We start from the raw sequence: 21,765 nt of genomic DNA, 5'->3' as shown, positions 1-21,765 counted from the left end.
TGACAATGACATCTCCAGGAGTATTAGAAATGTAGGAGTAAACAGAATGTTTTAGTGATATCTATAATGCAGTAAGACCACTGACTATCACCATCACAGTAAACCTGTCTAGGCTGGATCAACTGCAGCTCAATCACAGATATCTTCCCATTAACAAAATAGCAAAATTACTAACAAACCCTCTTACTAACTCTAGCTTAAGTTGGTAGACATAAAACTTACACTTCTGGAAATGCTCAAGCTACTGAGATTTATTCCTTCATTACATGGTATTTGAAATAAATGTTTTTGAGAAAATAAAAGCTAAATAGCTGCAGGAAACTTCCATCATCAGCCCCATAGTGACTAACAATCAAAGCTTTAAGAACTGCTTTTCAAAATTGCAACTTGTGGTTAAAAAATAAGCCTTGGAAACAAATTTCTGGCAAGGTGTCCTTTTGCAATGGTATTGTACTGTGTAAAATTTTAGATAACTTACTTTGTGGATTTATTGAAATCAGTCTATCCATTCTAAAAGTTTGCTTGGCTCTAATTTTTAAGCTCTATACAGATACTAAAAAAACCTAAGGCTTGAATCCACTACCACTTCATGACAGTAAAGTGGTTTACTAAACATGGTCCTCTCTTCACTTATTTTTCTCCCTGTCATTTTCCATATGACCTTGCGCACCAACTGTGTACAGTCAGTCTTACACCCAGAATAAGACAGAAGACCTCAGGTAACACAAACATCCTGGATCTAAGTATATTGTGAAGTGCAAGTTTGTCTTTGTAATTCTGGCATTGCTTTCATCTGGAGTGTTTGATTATTAATACAATCCATATCATATTTATTATGCAGGTTGAAAAAAGGTAATTTATTTGTTTGATATGCGTAAGCATATTATTCACACAGTCAACCTCATATTATTTGAAAGATATTAATAAGGTAATTTCCTGAATTGCAGCTGCCAGCATTTTCAACACTCCCTGTTGATGATCAATAGTGGGCAAGAAAATCTGAATTTTAAAAGTAATTCGTATTAAAAAAAAAGGCTTCACCGTTAAATGTGAGCAGACAACGCAATAGAGAAGTTCTCAACAAAACAGCAACCCTAAAGACTTTAATAACTTTGTTTTTATACTAAATTCAATACACAAGGCAGCCAAATTAAATGTTAAAACTTCAGTGAGACAGGTTATAAATCTTGAAGAACATCTTGCTAAAGAGATACATACTAATAAAAAACCAGAAGCAGGAATCCTGCCAAAGAGTCTACAGCTGATAGATGACTGAAGCATAGAAAAAGCACTTGGTGAAGATAAGGCCATAGTCCTTCCTTCTCCATCAAGAATTCCTTGCAGAAGGACATTCTCACATGAGAGAAACTCTTTATGTGGGAAAGGGGTGAAGAATACTGTAATAAAACCTATTCTGCTTTAGTCTGAAAATAATCTACAAATACATACAGTATATTGTGTATTTGTATATTAAACAAGTTACTTAAAACAGCTTACTACAGACTGCTGATATTTAGAATTTTCAAGAGCTATAAGGAAATCCAAACAAAAAATTGTGACACTAACTGGAGGTTAGTCTTAATCCATCACCAACACTGGTGTTTACACCACAGGAATAACTATTTTTCCATTTTTTATTTTATTCTTTCTTTAAACAGAGGCCTTAGAAATACCCAGAAAGTACTAGCAGAACTTAACTTCCATAGTAGCCAAACTGGTTGAAACCAAAACTAAACCCAAACCTAACAGGTCATAGGGGTACACCAGCAAGAACTAATCTAGCTTTTCTATAAAAGTCACTCTTCCCACCAGTCTTAAAAAACCCAACCAAACATCACACTAAAGAAACCTCCTACCAAACACACAACAAAGCAGTCACAGCAAAAAGCACTCTCAGCTGACTCAGGGTTTAAAACACCAGAGAAAGGATAGCAAGTGATTACCTCCACAAGAGTAAGAAGGTAAAACTGTAATTCCACAAGAATCTACCCTTCAACTTATTCCTGAATGAAGAAATCACTATGGAAGTTTGTATCTAATACAATGTAATTCACCAGGGAAAAGCTGGATGCGTAAAGAGTGGGATACTAAGGAGACAAAAATGAAAAAGAAACAGTTTGAAAAGGAAACAGATACAGAAAGAATACATTCACTTACATCCATTAAAGACATAATGCACTGAATGCACCTGCTGGCTCACAGTGTACTTAACTGACTGAGGGCTGCTATAGGCTATTCAGATATCCAAGCTATATTTCTAGATCTCGTGCATCTACTGCTGGCCTCTCTATGGATCAGACTGATATTTCACATTATTTCACTAGTTGGGTCTTTCTCACCCAATGAAAAGTATGGCTGAAATTCAAAACTAGGTATATTTCAACTAGAGACATGATTCAAGTTACTAAAAGAAAGGAAATTAATCACTTAAGCAATATACTTGAGCATGCAAGGAGCTTCCTGACCACAGAAAATTTTGAATGAAGACAGACATTTATACTTGAAAAAAAATGCTACATATAAAGCAGTACTGTTGAAGTATTTGAAACAAGAGGTAGAGAGTACTACTCTAAGTCCATAAAACTGGTGTATCTCAATAATTCTGTGAGAAAATTAATTTTGAAGGTACATTGTGCAAAAATTGACCAAAAACAAAACACTACAAAACTGACGCAAAACAGAGTAGCACTTGTTCACTAGGACAGCAATGCTTTCACATAACCATCACATAGCTGTGACTATTCTGAGTAGAAGCTTTCTAACCCAGTCCTTCAGTTTGTCAAGTATATTACTCTGATCTAGGAGGGAAAATTTTGAAAGTGCTCTTCCACCTGCACTGCAGAAGAAAGGCATAATTGCATGTTGGCCAGAAGCAGCACATGGGGCCACAGGCTTCATGACATGCTGATGTGTTACTATTTGAGGCAGGGAAGTTCAATGATCCATACATTTCTGCTGCCCAGCAACATGCTCACAATGGCAACCTGAGAGCAAAACAGGCACTTTTGAGTAGCTCTAAGAAGAGTTATATGTTAGAAGTACACATTCTTAATATTAATAGAACAGTGTCTATTTTAAACTGTATCTATCAGATCACAAAGAGGACACACTACTCCCAATGCTTTCATATTCATCGGATCATTATTTAATAGATTGGTCCTTTACGTACAAATTCATTTGAGAACCGTAGCTTTTAAATAAATATCTTTAATTAAGAAAAAAGACAACTGAGGATGATGAATAAATCAAGGAAAGAGGAAGGAAAAGCAAGGCTTTTCTGCAGAATCCTTTTTTCAGTTCCTGTTTCTTTTGATATTTTTTTCTGGAGAAGAATTCTATCAAAAAACCAAGAAACACAAAACCAACCAAAACCAGTGTCACTAGCGAGCATACTCTTTGCTAGGGATAACAGTCCTAGATTTGTAGGGAAGCAAGATTAAATACAGTGTGTGCTAAATTCTTGTTTACTCAATAGAGGAGAGAAACACCTTTATCAGTACATTTTGTCTCCAAGCTAATGTTGGGTTGTAATTCCTTTCAGATAAATGTGATTTGATATCTAATTTGATTACTAATAAAATTATGATGCAAACATGGCAAACATTTGGCACTTATTTGGGGTGTAAAGGGAAAAGTCCAGATTAATTTAATTCACTGAAAATCAAGAATTTTAGAGGTGTGCCATGCTATGGCCCTGAATAGCAACAATTAAGCACAATATTATTAACTTTAAAAAAAAAAAAAATCAACATTTGCATTCATGACAGTCCAGCTTGGAAAACAGACACTAAAACAAGTGAGAAGGGATTATTTCATGATTGATCCTGTGTGTAATTTACATTACACACTTCATATTCTGTGCTTTTCAAATGTCTTTCCCAACATTAGTCTTTGACTCCTTTAAAAAGTCTGTCATAACAATTTGTAGGGTGCATAACAGAAAACTTTTTCTGTGTATACCATTCATAGCAGAGCACGAGAAGCCCATTTCCTAATAATCCATCAATACAAGAAGATGGCAAAGGATTTTACAACAGTTTGATAAGAAGGGAGGCATGCTCACTTTAAATTACTTTATATACAGTTTTGTTATGACCTGTTGAGGGACCATAAAAAGACTGTATTTTGTTATGGTGAGAGAGAAGGAAGGCTTTTTTATTCCTCTCAGTGATTAAACTGGTATTACTTTATCAGACACTCAGGTATTAAATCCACTTTTTCCATTACAATGTAAAAATCCACTGAGCAACAAGCACTCTTCTTTTTTAAATAGAGAACGAACAGACTTCTACTGTATAGTAGGACCTGAAATGTAGCAGAATTTATTGTGAGATGTTTCAAAGTAAAAATTCAATTAATAAAACACTTCTGCACATTTACTTTATGCATAAAATTAGGTACAACATTTCTATATCCCCTTGTCAAAACTAAAATCTTCATTTTATTCTGTATATACTGAAAAACAGGGTTATAGCTGAATACTTGGTGTTCTTCAAGTGTATTACAGTGTGCACAAGTTTAAACATACATGCTGCATGCAGAAAGCCAGAAAGTCTTGGCTGAGAGTTAACTTTCCAAACTTTACTCCTATAATATATCCTAAAATAAGGAATATTTCAGGTTTATTCCCAACTGCTTATTCTAGACAGTCAGGGTATTTCAAATCTCAATAAGAAATACTACTGTTTTTGTTCCTAACATTTTGCATTTTTAAATTGTATCCAAGTGAACACTCCAGAATCATCAGCTGCTGGACTAAAGGCAACTTTGTGAACAGAATATAAAACCCACTAGAAACTCAGAACACTTGGAAATATATTATACTTGAACCATCACCCAGTCCTCAGCCACTATCCCACAGGAAGGCAGCAACAGATGAAATCAAGAATATCATATGCAAGAACATCAAGAATTATCTTATTATGTATTAGTTGGTACAGATACCTTCTTCTGCACTACCTTCTCAGCACTGCTAATCCTGCTATTCTCTTGATCATTTTCCTTCAGCCCCTCACTTACCTCCTTAAATAAAACTCATCAACAATATTCCTTTCACTTATTAAATTCATATTTTTCCATTCTCCTCCACAAACAAAATAAATCCATACTAAACAAGTCTGCATTCTAGTTATCCGACAACATCCTTCAAGGTTTTACTAATTTTCTTCAGCAGTTTCCATCTTTAATGTACTGCCTGAGGAATGAAATACTGTTTTAGAAGATTGTATGGTGGAACTCTCAATCACGTTTTGAAACTTATGATACTACAGAAATATCAGCATTTAACAAAAATTACCCGATAATAAAAAACCATCAAAATTTGAATTATAATCAGATCATTAAAGAACCCCTGTATGCCACCAGGTGCTTTAGTTAAGAGGCTCTTCAATCAAGGAAGCACAATCTTTATTTTGCCATAGCTGCCTATAAATCCAAAAGGGAGATGTAAACATACATACACTAGACTAAACAATGGCTAAATAGCAGCCACTATTCACTCTCCCACTCATGCATACCATGCAAGTCTGTGGGAAAAACTTACGATTGAAGCTAAGGAACTCAAGTAAAGTTTTCTGAAAATAACCCAGAGCTGACAAGTCAGTAGGAGGGCCTGGATGGTTTCAAGACACAGTTTTTAACCAAGATTTAGACTTTCAACTGTGGGATTTTTTTTTTTTTGTGTGTGTGTGTGTGTGTGTGTGTGTGCCTTTTTATTTTTTTTAACAAAGATTTACATCCTATCCTTGGCTAAATTACTTATAAATTAATCAAATTACTGAGTGGATAAGCAAGATACTGGACAAGACAGAATGAATTGTCAGCCAGCTAATATGGTCTATTCTCTTTTAAACAAATACCTCAGTGCTGGTTCTAAAACGTCTGTAGGACACAAGCACATTAGAAAACTTTTAAAAATACTTCTTCCAGAACACTGGATGCCTCTACATTTTGAGATTTTGGCTATTTAGTTTAAATCTAACTGAGATAATCAACTGCCGAAAATGACATTTCTGCCAATTTTGATTTTCTGTCTTGAAAAAATGTTTGTTACACCCAGACAGGTACTAAATTTGATATCTAAGTTCTGTATAAGCATGGATGCAATTTCATGTAAAAAGTGATGATTCCTCAGAGAAATAATGCTCACATAAATTAAAAAAAAAAAAAAAGGAAATCTCATTTGAATAGTATTTAGATCGCCTAATCACCAAACACTGAAAGAGTTTTTGAAATCTCCAGAAATGACAACATTTACCTGGGTGCACAGATTATGTAGTTAATTTGATGACATTTTTCTCTCCCTAAAAGTTGAACGGGGCTATAACAATTGAAGCATTAATAGACTTTTATTGAGTAACAAAGAAAAGTAAGGTGGGTGAAGTCTATTGTCACTCAATTTTACAAACTAATTTAAATTTAACTAACTTCTGCATTTTCTAAGTACAGGTAAATATGATGTATGTGTGCCTTCATGTACTTCAATAAAACTGGCACTGTGTTTAGCATTCAAAGTCCTACCCAGGAGAAGCTTAGATCATATTCTATTAACAGTCCCATACTTAAAGTTATGTGCTGTGTCTCTCATTCTGCAAAATATAAAACTATCCCAGATGCGTGCTAAGAACTAGTTCCAAAGTAAAAGAAAACTTTTTAATTAAGGAAACATTGACTTTTATGGTTGCAAATCAGAAGAGCATTTCACTAAATGCTTAGCCTGTAGATTATGCTTCTTTAATTCACAAATTGACTGCACCAGGTCACCTTTAAGTAATGGAAATCTCTGTTTAAACATTTTTTTGGCAATGGGCACAAAGCATTAGATCTCATTTCCAAGACTCACCAGCTGGGTTTTGTCATTAACATTTATTAACAATCTAAGATACGGCTTTCAGCGTCTAATCCTCACTACACAAATGTTTTGTGTAGTTCTCTAGAGAGCTTTGGTGTGACAAATTACTGGCACAGATTACAGCCCTGTGGCTATTCACCAGAGGCAACACAAAATTAACATGGTACTAATCCAATTCAAACAAGAAATTGGTCAGACTATGCACAATTGCACAAATCATCTGAACTAAAGCAAATCTAGAATTCCTTAAGCTACAGTTTCCAAATTTATATTTAAAACACAGTAAGTTTTTTTGGATCAGATTTTGTTCAACTTTTATTTGGCTCTTTAAAAGTCACTTAAAATCTTTATCAGTAGACTAAGTATAAATTAAGCACAGGAGTATAAAAGCCACAAGAAACTGCATTGAAAGGGTTTGTTCTGTTGTAGAAGCTTTAGGTAGCATAATCCACTGTACATGCCAACTTATTTCATGGTTCAGACTTTCATCAAGAGGTCAGTTGAAACCATCAACATATATCAATGAATTCAGTTCACCAGGTCTTTGGTGATGAAATTTGTAACAAGAACTGATAGTGATATACATTAGTGCGGCTAGTGTATCAATCTTTGCTTTTATTCTAAAAATTTTAAAACATGGCAAGAAAAAATAAGCTGGATATTTCATGACTGCTGAAGAAATCTTAATCAGAGCAATAAGATTTATATTCCTCCTGTCACCTTCTCAAACATAGATGCTTCACAAAATGCAGATAACTCCTTTTATCACTTGGCAAAACAGGTACAATTTGAAGAAGGCAAATGAAGGTTAGTTTTGACTTACTAACTAAAAATCATTGTGTTGTTCATTGACTCTCTTCAAACAGAAATACAGCCTAAAGAAGCATTACAGATTGGAAGAACATGGGCTTAACTTCTTATTCTCCAAAACCTGAACATTCTTTCAGTAGAAATGAAGCAGGTACCATAATCTGTAAGAAAACCCAACACTGTTCCTCAAGATGGAAGTAGGTGTGAATACAGGCAATAAAAACCTTTTACTAACTGTGAATATGAAGGTCTGTGTTCATGTCAAGGTTTGTTCATTAATCAATTGGGATTAATGATCTACTAATTTCTTTGTCAGGGCCAATGGAAATGCTAGCTATTCTTAAGCACATCATTTAGCTAATGTTTACTGGAATTCATGAAAGACAGATGATGACAAAACACAACATGTAATACAGATTCAACAAGGATGAAGCTGTTACTTACTGCATGTTTAAACAGAATAATTTCAAGTCAAAAGTATATAACTGTATCTACATAGATGCCCACAGACACATAAGAGCTCTGTTAAAACCTAGCAGTAAAATAGTATATTACACTAGTGTGAGGTTAGAATTTCCAAAAGCAGAGAAAAAATTCAGATCCAGTTTAAATTAAGTTTTCTTCATTTCATGCATTCATCAAAACTTAAACCCTTATTTCTAAAAATGAAGATTTGTTTCTCATCTTTACCCTTCATTCATTATACTAATAAAATACAAAACAGTTATTATGTAACTGACCGAGATGGTTGGGATCATGGCAAAATATTTTTCTGGAAGTGCTGATGCAGAATTATTTGGAATTAAATTAAACCTTTTATTTTTCTAATCAAATCTGCTTTTAAATGGTTCAGCCTTCTTTGCAGATCAGAGCCTTGATGTTTCCTGAGTTCAAAGTCAAACACAAGCCAGTTCTGCTGTTCTCATTTTTGTTAAAAGCATAGCTGAGAACTTTACTTTGCAAAAACAAACACTAATAACATGAAAACAGTAGTTAACTGTAATCCTAGCAGCTTCCAACATGACAATAACTTGGTTGTCTCATAAGATGAAAACCTGCATACCTGTTTTAACCTTGCAAGTTCTTTCAAAGCCCTCGTCCATTGTTGTTTGTAGTGAAGCTTTGACTTGGTAGTTGACTCTAACTTTCTTTCAAGTTCAACCTAAAAGCAATTAAAATCATATCAGCTGAAGCAATAACAGCAGTAACAATCACTGAAAGATGTATATATACAAAGGGTCTGGTTTAAGAAAAGTGTTTATGTAGTGTAATATACAACATCATCTAAAGCTGTTATACAATATAACATAAATATTATGGCACAAGAACATTTTCTTGTTTAAAATATAACCTTATTTTTATTGGATGGCCGTCTATACAAAGAAAAAGATTAGTTTTTAGCACTAAATCTGCTGATGTAACTTTTAAATTTAAGATTCTCAGATCAGCCATCCCCTCATCCCTTTTTTATTCAAAGTAAGGTTATAAACACTAATTTCATGAAAATGCTAATGGATAAATCTCTCTTTAAAAGGTACATGGATTTTTTTTTTTAGTTTGATGATGGAAGATATGGCCTGTATTATTTTCTCTGAAATATCCATCTGCTCTAACCATTCTTTAAAATCTCTGTATCTAGTGTGAACCTATGATCTTTAGAAGTTTTTACTGCAAAAAATTAATTTCATTATCTGCGCAAAAAAATTTTATTAAAGACAAATGAAAATATTTATGAAGCACACAAAACACAATAAAAAATTAAGTATTTTTCACATCTCTGAGGAAGTGCTTTTTTCAATCTGACAAAAATTGTTTTCACTAAACTTGTGAAGATCTTAAAGCACTGTTTAATTCATCTAACAAAACCAGGAAATCTAAAAATACTTCATGTAAGAGCTTAAAGTCTGTAGAAATACAAAAATATTTTGCATCAGTTGCTTGCATTATTATAAGTTATTAAAGCATACAGCAACATACAGACTAGCCATATTAGTGAGTATATTCTATGCCAAGAAGCCTGGCTGAGTTTTTTTTCAGCTCATTTCACCAACAATTTTACTCAAATCTCATGATAACTCTGAGCATTAAATGCCCATATCTGTGGCTTTAATTAAATTCTCTGCTCTGGGAATATATGGCTTTTAAGCAAATCAACTTATAACAGCAATTACATTTTATTGATAAGTGACACAACCTCTTTGCAGAAATACTTAATTATGAAAATGCAAATAATGGAAAATCAGTTTAAATTAATCCTCAAGAAAATCATCATCTTTCTTTAGTTTTTTAAATATAATGTTTAGAGACCCCATCATAAATTATGATTCAAATATATAGGTTATATTTTTTTCCTGTGTTAAGCTCTAACATTATCGCTTCTTCTATAAAAATAAGGCCACTGTTGATGTTATTTGTGCCTGAATATTTAAACTCTGAAGAAATTACTGGAAAAAGTAAAACAAAAATGGACAAATTTTGGTTTACTTTTTCCAGTAATTAACACACAGCAGTAGTATATATCCCCTTTATCAGTTGACCCACCATTGTGACAATTTTTAAGTACTAGAAAAATCCAATATACCTTTTCTAAAGTGAGAAGATTTATTTCTGATTGTAGCTGGATTTCTGGTTTGCTACTTTGTTGGGTTTTGTATTGCTGGAACTCCTTCTCCAAAGCCTTATGCTTATTTTCTGCTTCAAAAAGCTACATTAAAGAAACCAAAATGCAAGTTAGCAGAAGAGCCCATTCACAGACAAATAATTAGATGAGAGAATTTAAGTTACTTCTTGGTCCTTGGAACAAACATTTTACTGTCAATTATCTGATATAAAACAGACACTGAAAGTTACACATTCATAATTAATGGTTTCTTGATGATGGCACACAGCAATGTTTTAATAGGAAGAGATTTAAGGAGGATCTTTGCTCAGTACGGGAAAGAAAAAAACAAGTCTGTCCTCATAAACATAAGATCAAGATTTATGCACATTTTTGTTCACATTTCTAAAACAACTTGCAGAAGAAATACAGAAAGCATAATACTAAGATTTACACATCTTTTGAAGAAAGCCAGTGTTATCTACTATATGAAGTTTTATTACTTACTCAATTTCACAGCATAACTTTTTTAGGAATGTCTGCAAAAGGAAATGGCTAATACTTTGTACAGCCAAATGATTTAGAAGAAAGGCTGAAGCAGAAAGGCTTCAGTGACTAATGACTTAATGCTGAGTACCTCTTCCCTCACAGTGTATTTCCACAGTTTCAAGAAGATTTTTATAAAGAGAGTGCTTTGCTTTTTACACACAATGGGTAATTTGAAAAATTATACCAATACACAATTAGTTGCTACAGTGAAAGTAAGGAAGTCAAATGTTTAACAGCGTTTTTTATAACATATTAAAAATACCAACAACTTTTTGTAATGTTTTCTTCTTCTGTTAAATATTATTCAACTATAAATACCTTAATACACCTGATGGAACTGAAGTATTCCATACTAGAAAATGATCCCATGCGCTGATCTTGTATTTATGTCAAACTAAATAATGCAAGTATTTCCACAAATTCTATCCCATTGTTTAAATACTGAGTGAAAATGCTTTAGAGAACTCATTTCTCTTTCAAAGACAACAATTTCTACTAGTACAATAACAGTTTAATTATTTGGATCTTCTAATTGGGTCAGCCTTATTTTTCTTCCATATTTCTGCTTTTTGCATTTATAATTGTTACAGAATGGATGTAAGAAAGCAAAGATATTTCCTAGGGAGTGATACAAAAACAGAGTTTGCTGTCATTGTTTTTCTCACAGAACTACAATAACCTATTGAACTTGAACAAAGATACACCTTTCATTTTTACCTACTTATTTTTAAAGTAGACAGAGACATAATGCCAAAGACAATAACCAAGTTATTTTGCTATTAGAAATATCAGCTCTCCCTAGAACCTCTGTAACAACGTTTAATTCCTTGTTTGTTTCTGGAAGCACTTTAAAAAATTGAATTTCTTATGAGACCTCAGAACTGCGGCCATGAAGAAACTATAAAAATCCCAGAAATAAAGCACAACTTCCTTTTTCAGAAAGTAAGGGTGATGTTCTTCAAGGTGGATGCTTCAAGGATCTCCTCTTGTACACAGGGGGGCTTACATCAGAGAACTCTAGAATTCAACCTGTTTTAAATGTCTAAGTGTGAAAATTGTGCATTGAAAAATCCCTTTAAAAGGTATGACATAAGACTACTTATTCCAGAACATTCTGTGTTAAAAAAACAAAAAAAGCCACACAGACAAAAAACTCCACACCCAAAATGGTCTTAAAAGAAGAGGAGATTCATCTGGTAGCAACAGAAACTTTCTGCTTGTGCACATTACAAAGAGCAGGGCCCTAGAGTGAAACTCCAAAGTAAGCAAACAAAATCTCACCCCCAACAAAGCAAAAGAAAAAAGCCTGTCTCATGAACAGTATGTGGCAACAACCATCACATATTGAAGCATAGCAGGAACAGCACAGAGGAAGACAGTCAGGATGCTCTGGAAATAATGGCCTTAGTACAAAACAAAAGAAAACATAGTGGGGCTTGTGTTAGGAAGATAAAGAGTATGACAGCCACCTATGCAATCAGGAACAGTATGTTGCACAGGCACTAAAGGATTCTCCATAATTAGTAAGAAATGTGCTTAAAATTAAGAGAAAGAAGTTTTTAAATACAAAAGACATAATTAAATTTTAGAACTCACTGCCATAGGATGTTGCAATACTAAATACTTTTTAAAAGGAATCACATGAGATCATGAAGAAAACTTTCATTAATGGCTACTGAGTATGAAACTAATTCTGGCAAAGAGTACATATAACCCGTGATGCTACTGCTGGATATACCAAAACTGCATTTTTTTCAGAGTCTCACCTCCTTTTTTCTTATCCTCTAAATCCAGCCATTGCTGCACCATAATCCTGAGCTAAATGATCTTTGGTCTGACAACTGTATGTCTGTTCTGAATGGGAAAAATAAGGTGATTGTGATGTTTTATTTAGAAAAGGTCTGTTGAAGATAAAAAATGGTCAGTGGGAGCTGAAAGAATGAATGTGAAGAATACTAGCTAGTGGCATTTGGCCACTTGAGCAAGAACTATTGGCAGCTGCCAGCAACACATAAAATACAAAAGTGATCCACCTATCACTTTGAATAGGACTGCATTCTGCAGTTTCTTCATCTCAATTCAGTGAATGCTCAAGTAGAATAGTCAAAATAACTGTCTTCAAGATTAGCAACATTTTTGTATTAGCTACATTTAAAAAAGGTTCACTGTACTGCAGTTAACATTTGCTAACAAGTAAAGAAGTATGTTAATAACAGTATTTATTACAGAACTAAAAAACTCAAAAATCTATCACAACTCTTCCTAAGTACAAAAATATGGCTTTTGCTAACACAGTTTTTCAAACAGTGAAAGCTAATATTGGATTATCGCACTATTACACATCAGACATGGAAAACACCAAAGCAAGTAATTAATCTACATAAACAAAATACTTTTCAGAACACTTAGGCATTTGTAAGATTTAATCTACATAATAACAAATTAAGTGTCTAATGCTATAACAGCTGAAAAAAAAAGTACTAACTTTTACAGTTTACTTTAACAGTCAGGAAAAATGTCTAGACTATCCTTGTTGTTAGTGCCAAAGTTAGCTTACAGGACAACAGAACATGGTCTAAATTTTCTGTTTAGAAAGTACTACTCTCAGAATAGAAGACTGCAATAACAAGAGTTTCCCCTTCTGTCCCAATAAGGATAACAGAAATACCCTTTGCAACAAAAGATTAAAACTACTTCGATGTAAATCACCAACAATGATTTAAGTTACTGAAATGTACACTGCTGTTCAGGTTCTTCATGTAATGTAAGCTTTTAAACAAAACTTGATTTTCATGTTGAAAAAATAATCACAAGCACCACACTGCAAACTGGGCATACAACTGAGCAAGACTGACACAGATGGATCTCAGCAGAGAGATTCTCAATTTAAATAAAATGTTTGTTACAAAGTTGCCACAATACAATTGCCTCCAAACCACTACTGAACTTGCTATTCTTAGAAAAATGCTTACTTTTATTGTGTACATACCTGCTGATGTAAGCGAAGCTTGTCTTCTTCCAGTTGTTTGATTTTTGACCTTTCTAGCTCTAGCTGGTGTGCACATTCCTCCCTGGCTCGACGTACAGAATCCTGAAGCACCTGCAGATTTCGTTCATGTTCTGCTTGCAGCTCCTTCTTTACTCTTTGAAGCTTAAAAATAGACACATATTGACATTAATCCACAGGAGTGAGAGCTTCACTTGAAAAGTCTTACAACTGTTACTGCTATTCATGACAGAAAAATTGTTATTAATTTCTGAAACGAAACAATAAAATTCCCATTGTCCAACTGTTCACTATACATGTTCTTATTGAATTTCAGTTTAACCAACAATCTGCCAATTATTGTATTTGGGCTACAAATGTATTCTTGCTTGACTACTGTAAAAACAGAGCTCTCTGGAGCTCTTCTGTATAATCAAAATGATTTTACATGATTGCTCAAGGCAGGTTTCACTTCCACCTTCCTACTACAAAGCAAAAAGCTAAATACTCCAATTCACTGCAGAGACTGTGAAAGTCACAGCTACAGCCTAAAAGTGTTTAGGTCAGTGAGACTGCACTGTTCAAAATGAGCATATTGAAATAATTTTTCATCAAGATCAACAGAACAATCCTTGACATGTTTGAACTTTCTAGAAAGATGCTAATGTACCAGATAACTGCTAGCTGAATAGAAACTTTTCCAATGGCCTGCTTCTCAAACTGTAACTTACTAAATGAACACTACATCATTTTGATGGTTTTTCTGAATCCAATGATTTTTATCATGTCTAGCACTCAGGTCAGAATCTTACTAAACTTTGAGAAAATTTTTAGAGAAATATACATGAGATTCAAAATAATATTTCTACTCAGACTGAAATGCACTTGGCCAAACCTGAGCACCAGATTTTTTTTGCACAGATGCTGAAGTCAAAACATAAGATGCAGTTTATGCTGTAAATAGGGGTACAGACAGCCTGGGTACAGAACAGGACACTGGCTCAGCCAGTGAATTTCTGCGTTGGGAGTTCTCAATTTTGTTACAAGCACAGAAGGGATTAGTAGGCTAGAAAAATTAATCTGAGTTACAAAGAGAAAAGAAAATCTTTTTTGGACAACTAAAACACCACAGTATTTTGCCTATAAAATTTTAAGTTTGTTCTGAAATACAAGAATAGGCAGTTTATTTTCTCTTTTCATATGACCAGCACCCCTGAAGTCACACACACTTTGCCAGATTGGGAGTGTTCCGTACAGGGGTAGTTACTGGTCCCTCCTGCATCCTCTTTCACCCTGTCACTATTGAAAAAAATAAACAGAAGTAGAAACTCTGAAAATGTAGGATAACAAAACCTGAAGTTTCTCCAGATCTCCTTGTCACCTTCTCCAATTTCAACAATCAATCTAGCAATTACTTTTTGAAGTGAGGCACTCTTGTGTACGCGTACAACACTCACCTGACAATGCTAAACTTAAAACGGAGATAATTCTGTCAAGAATAGAAGGTTTACAGTTCTGTAATCCTAACAACCCATTTAAAAATTTACTAAATTTCTGTTTCAGTAAAAAAGTGCAACTGTAACAAAATTTGGCTTAATTGCTAGTGTTCCTCTACATATCACTATGAATGTGGCTAGTTAGTATCTTCTACACAAAGCACAGTTGTCAATACGTGAAACTCAAACCTTATAGAAGTAGCTAATGCAATTACATTGTTTAATATGACCAGCTTTTACCTCTGACTCAGCACTAAAAAGCTGTCGCTCTCGCTTATCCAAATCTCTCAGGGTTTTCTGAAGCTGTCCTTCCAAAACATTATATTCGGCTACCTAAACAAAGGAGGGGGAAAAGTATAAAATATTGATAGTTTTTTTTTAGAAATTTCCATATAAAACAAATCTCCAGCACTTAATTAAGAATTTGCAATGGAGGACTTCTAACTCATAGGCCACAGAAGGGCTTTTTGACCAGGCAAGTAAAATGCAATCAAACAGCTCCCATATACAGCAAACTAATCAACGGAAATTTCTAACAAATACTCTATGATTAAAAGCTACTTTTAATTCTTTTGCACTGTTGTAGACTAGCGGCATGCATATCAGTAGGTGCAAAGGTTCATTACAGACCCTTTGATACATGTTACCAAATACCCTGTTAGATTTATAACAATTTAGAATTTCTGCAAATATAATGAGGAATTTCCGTACCTTTTTCTTCACTAAAGCCTCTCTCTCTCTGTCTCTTTTCTTCCATTCCTCTGCAAGTGCTTGCATATGGACCATTTCCTTCTTTTTAAGCTTTTAGAGGATAAAAAAAACAAAGTTCCCAAACCAAAATTGCTAGAAGTGCACTTTTAGAGTACTAGCAGACATAAGTCTTGAAGCAAAAGAGTTCAGTATGCTAACTTGTATAGCTCAAGATAGGATTCTGATAGCGAAAGACATCTTAAACTGAAGTTTAAGATGTCCAAATGCAAAGTAAATTTGTGTTTGAGAAAATATTTAAATATCCAAAGAAGTAAGTACTAGATTTTCACTACCTTTTAAAAAGAACTAAAAAAACCCATGTTGAATGACCTCAAGAGTAGACAGCAATGGTTTTTGAGAGGCAACTAACAGAATACAGAATTAATATTTAACATCAATAGTTAGAATCTTGAATCTATTGTACTTTATAAAGAGTAATGGGAAATTGTGAAGATGGTATTCTGCAGTTCAAACCCAGCACCTTCTTCATGTACTTAAGAATTAACCTGCTTCCTTAAGTAAGAGCATGGAATTTGTGAATGGAGTGGTTTACATCTGAAATTTTAATATTCTGTATGATTAAAATTTAGTTCTTACTTGAAACAGTAAAATAAAGAATAATTACAGCTATTCTCTGCATCAATTCTGCTAAAACTTCTCTGGCAATCACATAATTTAGGTAATTAAAAAGAAAGTAAAAACCTGATTTTCAAAAATGTCCTCTTGCATTTCCTTCCACATTTCTAGCTCCAGTGCTGCTTTGTATTCCAGAGTTTCTCGAGGTTCTGGATGGTCTTCTGGGGCACAGCAAAGCTGAGTGTGAGGGACGTGTCGTTGCTGACCACCACCTACATCCTGATATAATATGAGCGGATTTTTCATTGGAACCTCAACTTGCCAAAGGCATGTTCAAAGGAAAAAGAAAAGATTTATGTAAAATTTACTTGAGAAGAATCTGGCACCATAACTTCTTGCACTTTGACAAGTCCGTAGTCTTCCAAGGTGATGGTGTACAAAAGCTCTGCTATTCTGCTGCCTGACCTATAAATAGCATTAGAATGTTATCTTAATTAAAACTGTCTGAAGATACAGAAAAAGAATTGTAAGACAGCACACAAAACAGCAAAGCTGAAGTTGTTCTCTGCAAGCTCAGAATCTCTAAACAGTTGCTTATGTGAGAGCTCAAACACGCTCTCCTTTATATACTGCTAGGTTAGGACCTAGTTTATGAATCTATGGGAAGCCTTCTGACTTAAACAGATAACTTGTCATTGGAAACCTATTTAACTAACAAATTACTACAATCAACACATCCCTGCAACAAGAGAATCATACAAAATTGTACCTACAATCCTAAACCTTTCTAATGATGTAACTGTTCATATAAAGGCACTGCTGTTGACTTCAACTTAAGATATTAATTAAATTTCCTTAGCTTTCCTTGTTTAGACTTTAACAGTAACCTTCTAGTTATCCACAATATAAGTAACTTAGCATATATTTTGTGGTAAAAGATCCTTGGACTACTAAAAACCACATTTCCGGAAGCTTCAGCATAGGGAACTGGCAACTTTAAACCACAAAGAAGTTAAAATACCTACACCTGCCTTTATATAGTGAAACAATACATACATAATAGATATTTTAATAAATTAATTTGAAAGTAGTTGTGGTTTCTGCTTAAGAACAGTTTGTTTCCAACTGCCTCATCTCTAATCACAGTCAAATTGTAGCAAACAAAGCCTGTCTTTTGCACAGAAAGGTATTAAGTGAAGGAACACAAAGTAGTCATGTAACTGGAAATTATCAAAAGTCTCACATGAAAGTACACTGAAGCATAGACCTTGGTCAAAACAAAACCTCTCACTTCAGTAATAATCACTCAGTAAGGCAAATCACACAATGACTTGTCACCTGGAAGCTGCAGATCAAGCAACAAGATGCTGAAGGAATTAACTACAGCTGTAGCTTTCACAGAATTTCACTTTCAGCAAATATAGATTAGATGACACTAAAATGCTTTTTACAAGGGTGCAGCCTTCTACACTATACTTCTATTTGCAAAGGAAAAAAACCCAATAAATGTGTGTACTTCACTTAAAATAAATTGCTGCATTAAATTCTTACAACTTTCCATGGCTACTGACTAAAAGAAAACAAGATTTGTAGTAGTCAACCTCAGAAATCTGAGAAAATGATTCAACAAGTCTGTTGAGCACACCAGTGTAAAAAGCAGGTTACACCAACAAGAGCAAGGATAAGAAGGGGCCAGCGCAGCAAAACACAACCTGATTACATTTTGAGAATGCCATCTAGTGGTTATGTTTTGAGCAAAACCAGGTTTCATTTAACTAACGGTAAAAGTATGAACCTTAATATATAGTGAGACTTTAAAGTAACTCTTCACAGAATCAGACCATGCTGGCTTTCTCACAGAAGTTGAAGCAAAGCCAGAGGTTAATTTCTTATTAAGTTGGGAGGAGAGAAAACACCAGTCAATAACATGAAATTTCCTGTGAGTTAAATCTAAAATGCATTTTTTAAAATTTGTTGCATTAGCACTTTAAAACTGACCTCAGTCTTAATAGCAATTATGTTTATTTTTAGGGGCATAATCAAATTCCACCATTACACAGAAAAGATGAGGGTCTAGACACTGATTGTGAACACTAATCATCTTCAACAAGGACACAGGACAGAAGTAACTATCAATCAAAAAAATGCACACATATATATATATATATAAAACCCCATCACTGCTCTATGTAAATGAACATTTGTCTTCAGACAGAATATTAGCTAATACTGCTCTTTCTGATGAACACAAGCTGAAAACCCTGCTACTATCCTGAAACAGGAGACATCTCCATTCTCTGGGTGTATCTGTCCCCTTAACTTTCACCAAAGTCAGTTGTATCTAAAAGCATACTATGGACAACCAATGTTAAATATATTATGGAATATCAGCCCTTTCTCTAATTGAGTAACTTACTTAAGGAAGTGCCTCAGTAACATTTTTTTCAATTGTTTATTTCTTAATCTGTCTGTGAAGTTTAACTTACCCAGGATCATGATTATATAAAGGTTTATTACAATGACTGTGGTAGTAGTGCATACATTGCTCAATATGAAGTGGCAATTTAGCTTTTCATCTCTTGGATGCCTATTGCCCCCCTCTGCATACTGCAGTACTCTGCAGCCTGTTTACCTATTCCAAAAGCTATGCAGGAAAAACTGGCTGTTTTTCAGGAAATACTAAACAAACAACTCTAGAAAACTTGCTACAGAGCTAAGTATTTTTAAATAGTTTACCCTTGTGCTGCTGTGAAACTGACTGTTTCATTACAAGTCTGACGCCAGCATTGTTCACCACTCCCACCCAAGAAGCGGGTTTTTTCTGAAGCCAAAACATTTGAAAGCTGAAGCCTTGCCACTCCTAGAAGTAAGTCTTTTGCTGTTTTATCCTTGTGCCACAATTCAACCAGCAGAGGCAATCTGAAACAAAGAAGTGATCTTTGTGTCAGACATCAAAAAGAAGGAGGAGGCATTCTTACTCAGAAGAACCTAATGTTCTAAAAGTAACTTCTTAAATCAGTGATGGCTGCAAAAGTCAAAACATAAGTTGGTTTTACTGCCTTGCTCTTAGAGGAATAAGACTGACTGACTTTGTAGCTTCTCAATCACTTGGTTCAGATTATCATTCCTTTCTTCAACTAGGGACTAACAATGTTACAGTGAGTGACAGACAGAATGATGCTAACACAACTTGATCATCTTCATTTATAAATATTTACAAATGAATTTTAGCCACTGTCACTCAAAATACAGCTCCCCCCAATACTACTACTTTCAAAATACTGCTATTTTGATGATTTTTTTTTTACAACTTAATGATTTCTTGAAAGCTGGAGGAACTACTAGTAGAACTGTTTTGCAGCCCTCAACACTGCAAACTGTTTTCCAGGTACCTGCTGTATTTTCAAAGATATCTTACAGACATTGCAAATTAAAAAGAAAAGAATTTCATATTTCAAGAAGTACTTTGTCAAAAATGATGCTATCAAGCTTCACTTTTAAAATTTGTGGCAATTGTACTTGTTTCCGTAAGCAACAATACCTAAGTATGCAAGAGAGAAAAATCAAGGACTGTAGAATTCCTGACTTTAAATGATTAATAGAGAAACTGGAAGAGCAAGCTATAAAGTATTTATTGGCATCAGCCCTTGAATTATTTACTAAGTTCTAGCATTGATAATCTTAATGTGACTCGCATTTACAACAAAATCTAGAAAGTGTAATTAGGATAAAAAAATTGAAAATTACTACCTGAAGAATGTATCTTGAAGCTGATGAGGTATAGTTGCAAAGTCAAATGCACAATATGACTTGGGAAGAAAGACTTCCATGTTCTTTCTAACTTCTACAGGTGGACTCGTCATAATAGGTGCTGCACTGCCAAAAAATGGGTAGGAGTACCTAATAAAAACAATAATTAAAATAATAATTCTATAAATAGGTAACTTTTTTGTACCTTCTGCAACAGGAAAACCAGTTCAGACATCATTTAGTAAACCATGACTTGCATCAAAGTTTGATAAATTTATACTAGTACATTCAACAATAGAACTTAGCTCTCAAGTACTCATGTTGTCATTTACTTCAGGAACAATCCAGCTTCTTTATACTGGCTGTTGCTTTGGCAAAAGAAGTTTTAATAACCTGTATGTTCACAACCAGATGAATTCATATTTTACTATGCAATTATTATATAAACAGAGCAGACAAACAGAAGAAAAATTTATGCTCACGTGTAGATTGTTACTTGAGAACATCTGTAACTGCACTTACAGTTCAGACTAGACTAACATGCAATAACTAATAACTAGGCATACATATAAACAGTGTCAGAACCATTAGAAAATTTTATTGGCTCTCATTTCCACAGTTTAATTGCCTGAAAGGCAAGTCAAATAATTTTACCAATATGACTTAAAGTGTGGCCTGAAACTACTCTACTGGCACATTTCAGTATATGACAAACTGTAATAAAGGGGAGGTCATGTACCTCTTAAAACTTCATTTTGTTCAAACTGATAATGCCAGCTGTCAGCTAAGCTCTTAATAAAATAAAAACTATATCAAATGATTCCTCTATATATAAAAATTGCATTCTTCACCTTTTGTGAAGAGCTGTTGAAAGAGCTTGTTTAAAGTGGAATAAAATAATGCTTCCAATCTACAGTGAGCATGCAGTTTTTTACCCTGCAATCCAGTTTATGTATCTGAATGTTCCTCCTCTTCAGCTTCCTGCCATGTTCATAATTGACTATAAAAATTCAAGTGCATAAAACAAAAAAACCCTATGTGTTGTTACTGTTCTGAAACAAATTAACTATTGAAATGTTACATTAAAGATTTTAGGTGGCAAAATTCCACCCACTGTATGTTGCTTTCTGCGTACTTAGTATAGCCAATATGGAAAGACATTAATGATGCACTGTACAGTAGCTATATTTTAAAATATTCTAGCCCTATATCTCATCCACATCTTTTCCACCTAGTTCAGACAAAATCTAAACCCCAAGAACCACCACCACAACTAGACTTCTCAGTGACTAGCTAACACTGTATTAATCGAGCTTGGCCAGAAAAGAGGTAGAGCAAATGGAGAGGCAACTCCCCAGTCAGAAACACTCAGAAATTTGACTGGATTACCATTTGAAGA

The 21,765-nt window shown here is 34.1% G+C and overlaps 1 protein-coding gene across 4 annotated transcripts in view; it reads right to left on the bottom strand.

Annotated features, from left to right (window-relative positions):
* The window catches only part of CEP120 (centrosomal protein 120), a 37,727-nt gene that overhangs the window by 3,014 nt on the left and 12,948 nt on the right, over positions 1-21,765 (bottom strand). For all 4 annotated transcript variants that reach the window (XM_050986939.1, XM_018921204.3, XM_050986938.1 and 1 more), the window contains exons 11-19: positions 20,367-20,516; positions 19,353-19,535; positions 16,985-17,081; positions 16,743-16,895; positions 16,002-16,091; positions 15,531-15,623; positions 13,798-13,959; positions 10,242-10,364; positions 8,724-8,822 (exon numbers count right to left, since the gene is read on the bottom strand). In XM_050986939.1, the coding sequence (XP_050842896.1) occupies positions 8,724-8,822; positions 10,242-10,364; positions 13,798-13,959; positions 15,531-15,623; positions 16,002-16,091; positions 16,743-16,895; positions 16,985-17,081; positions 19,353-19,535; positions 20,367-20,516 (1,150 nt within the window). The remainder of the gene's footprint in view (positions 1-8,723; positions 8,823-10,241; positions 10,365-13,797; positions 13,960-15,530; positions 15,624-16,001; positions 16,092-16,742; positions 16,896-16,984; positions 17,082-19,352; positions 19,536-20,366; positions 20,517-21,765) is intronic.

This window comes from Serinus canaria, chromosome Z (genome assembly GCF_022539315.1).
Source record: "Serinus canaria isolate serCan28SL12 chromosome Z, serCan2020, whole genome shotgun sequence".
NCBI classification, from domain to species: domain Eukaryota; kingdom Metazoa; phylum Chordata; class Aves; order Passeriformes; family Fringillidae; genus Serinus; species Serinus canaria.
This window is presented reverse-complemented; position numbering and strand designations above follow the sequence as displayed.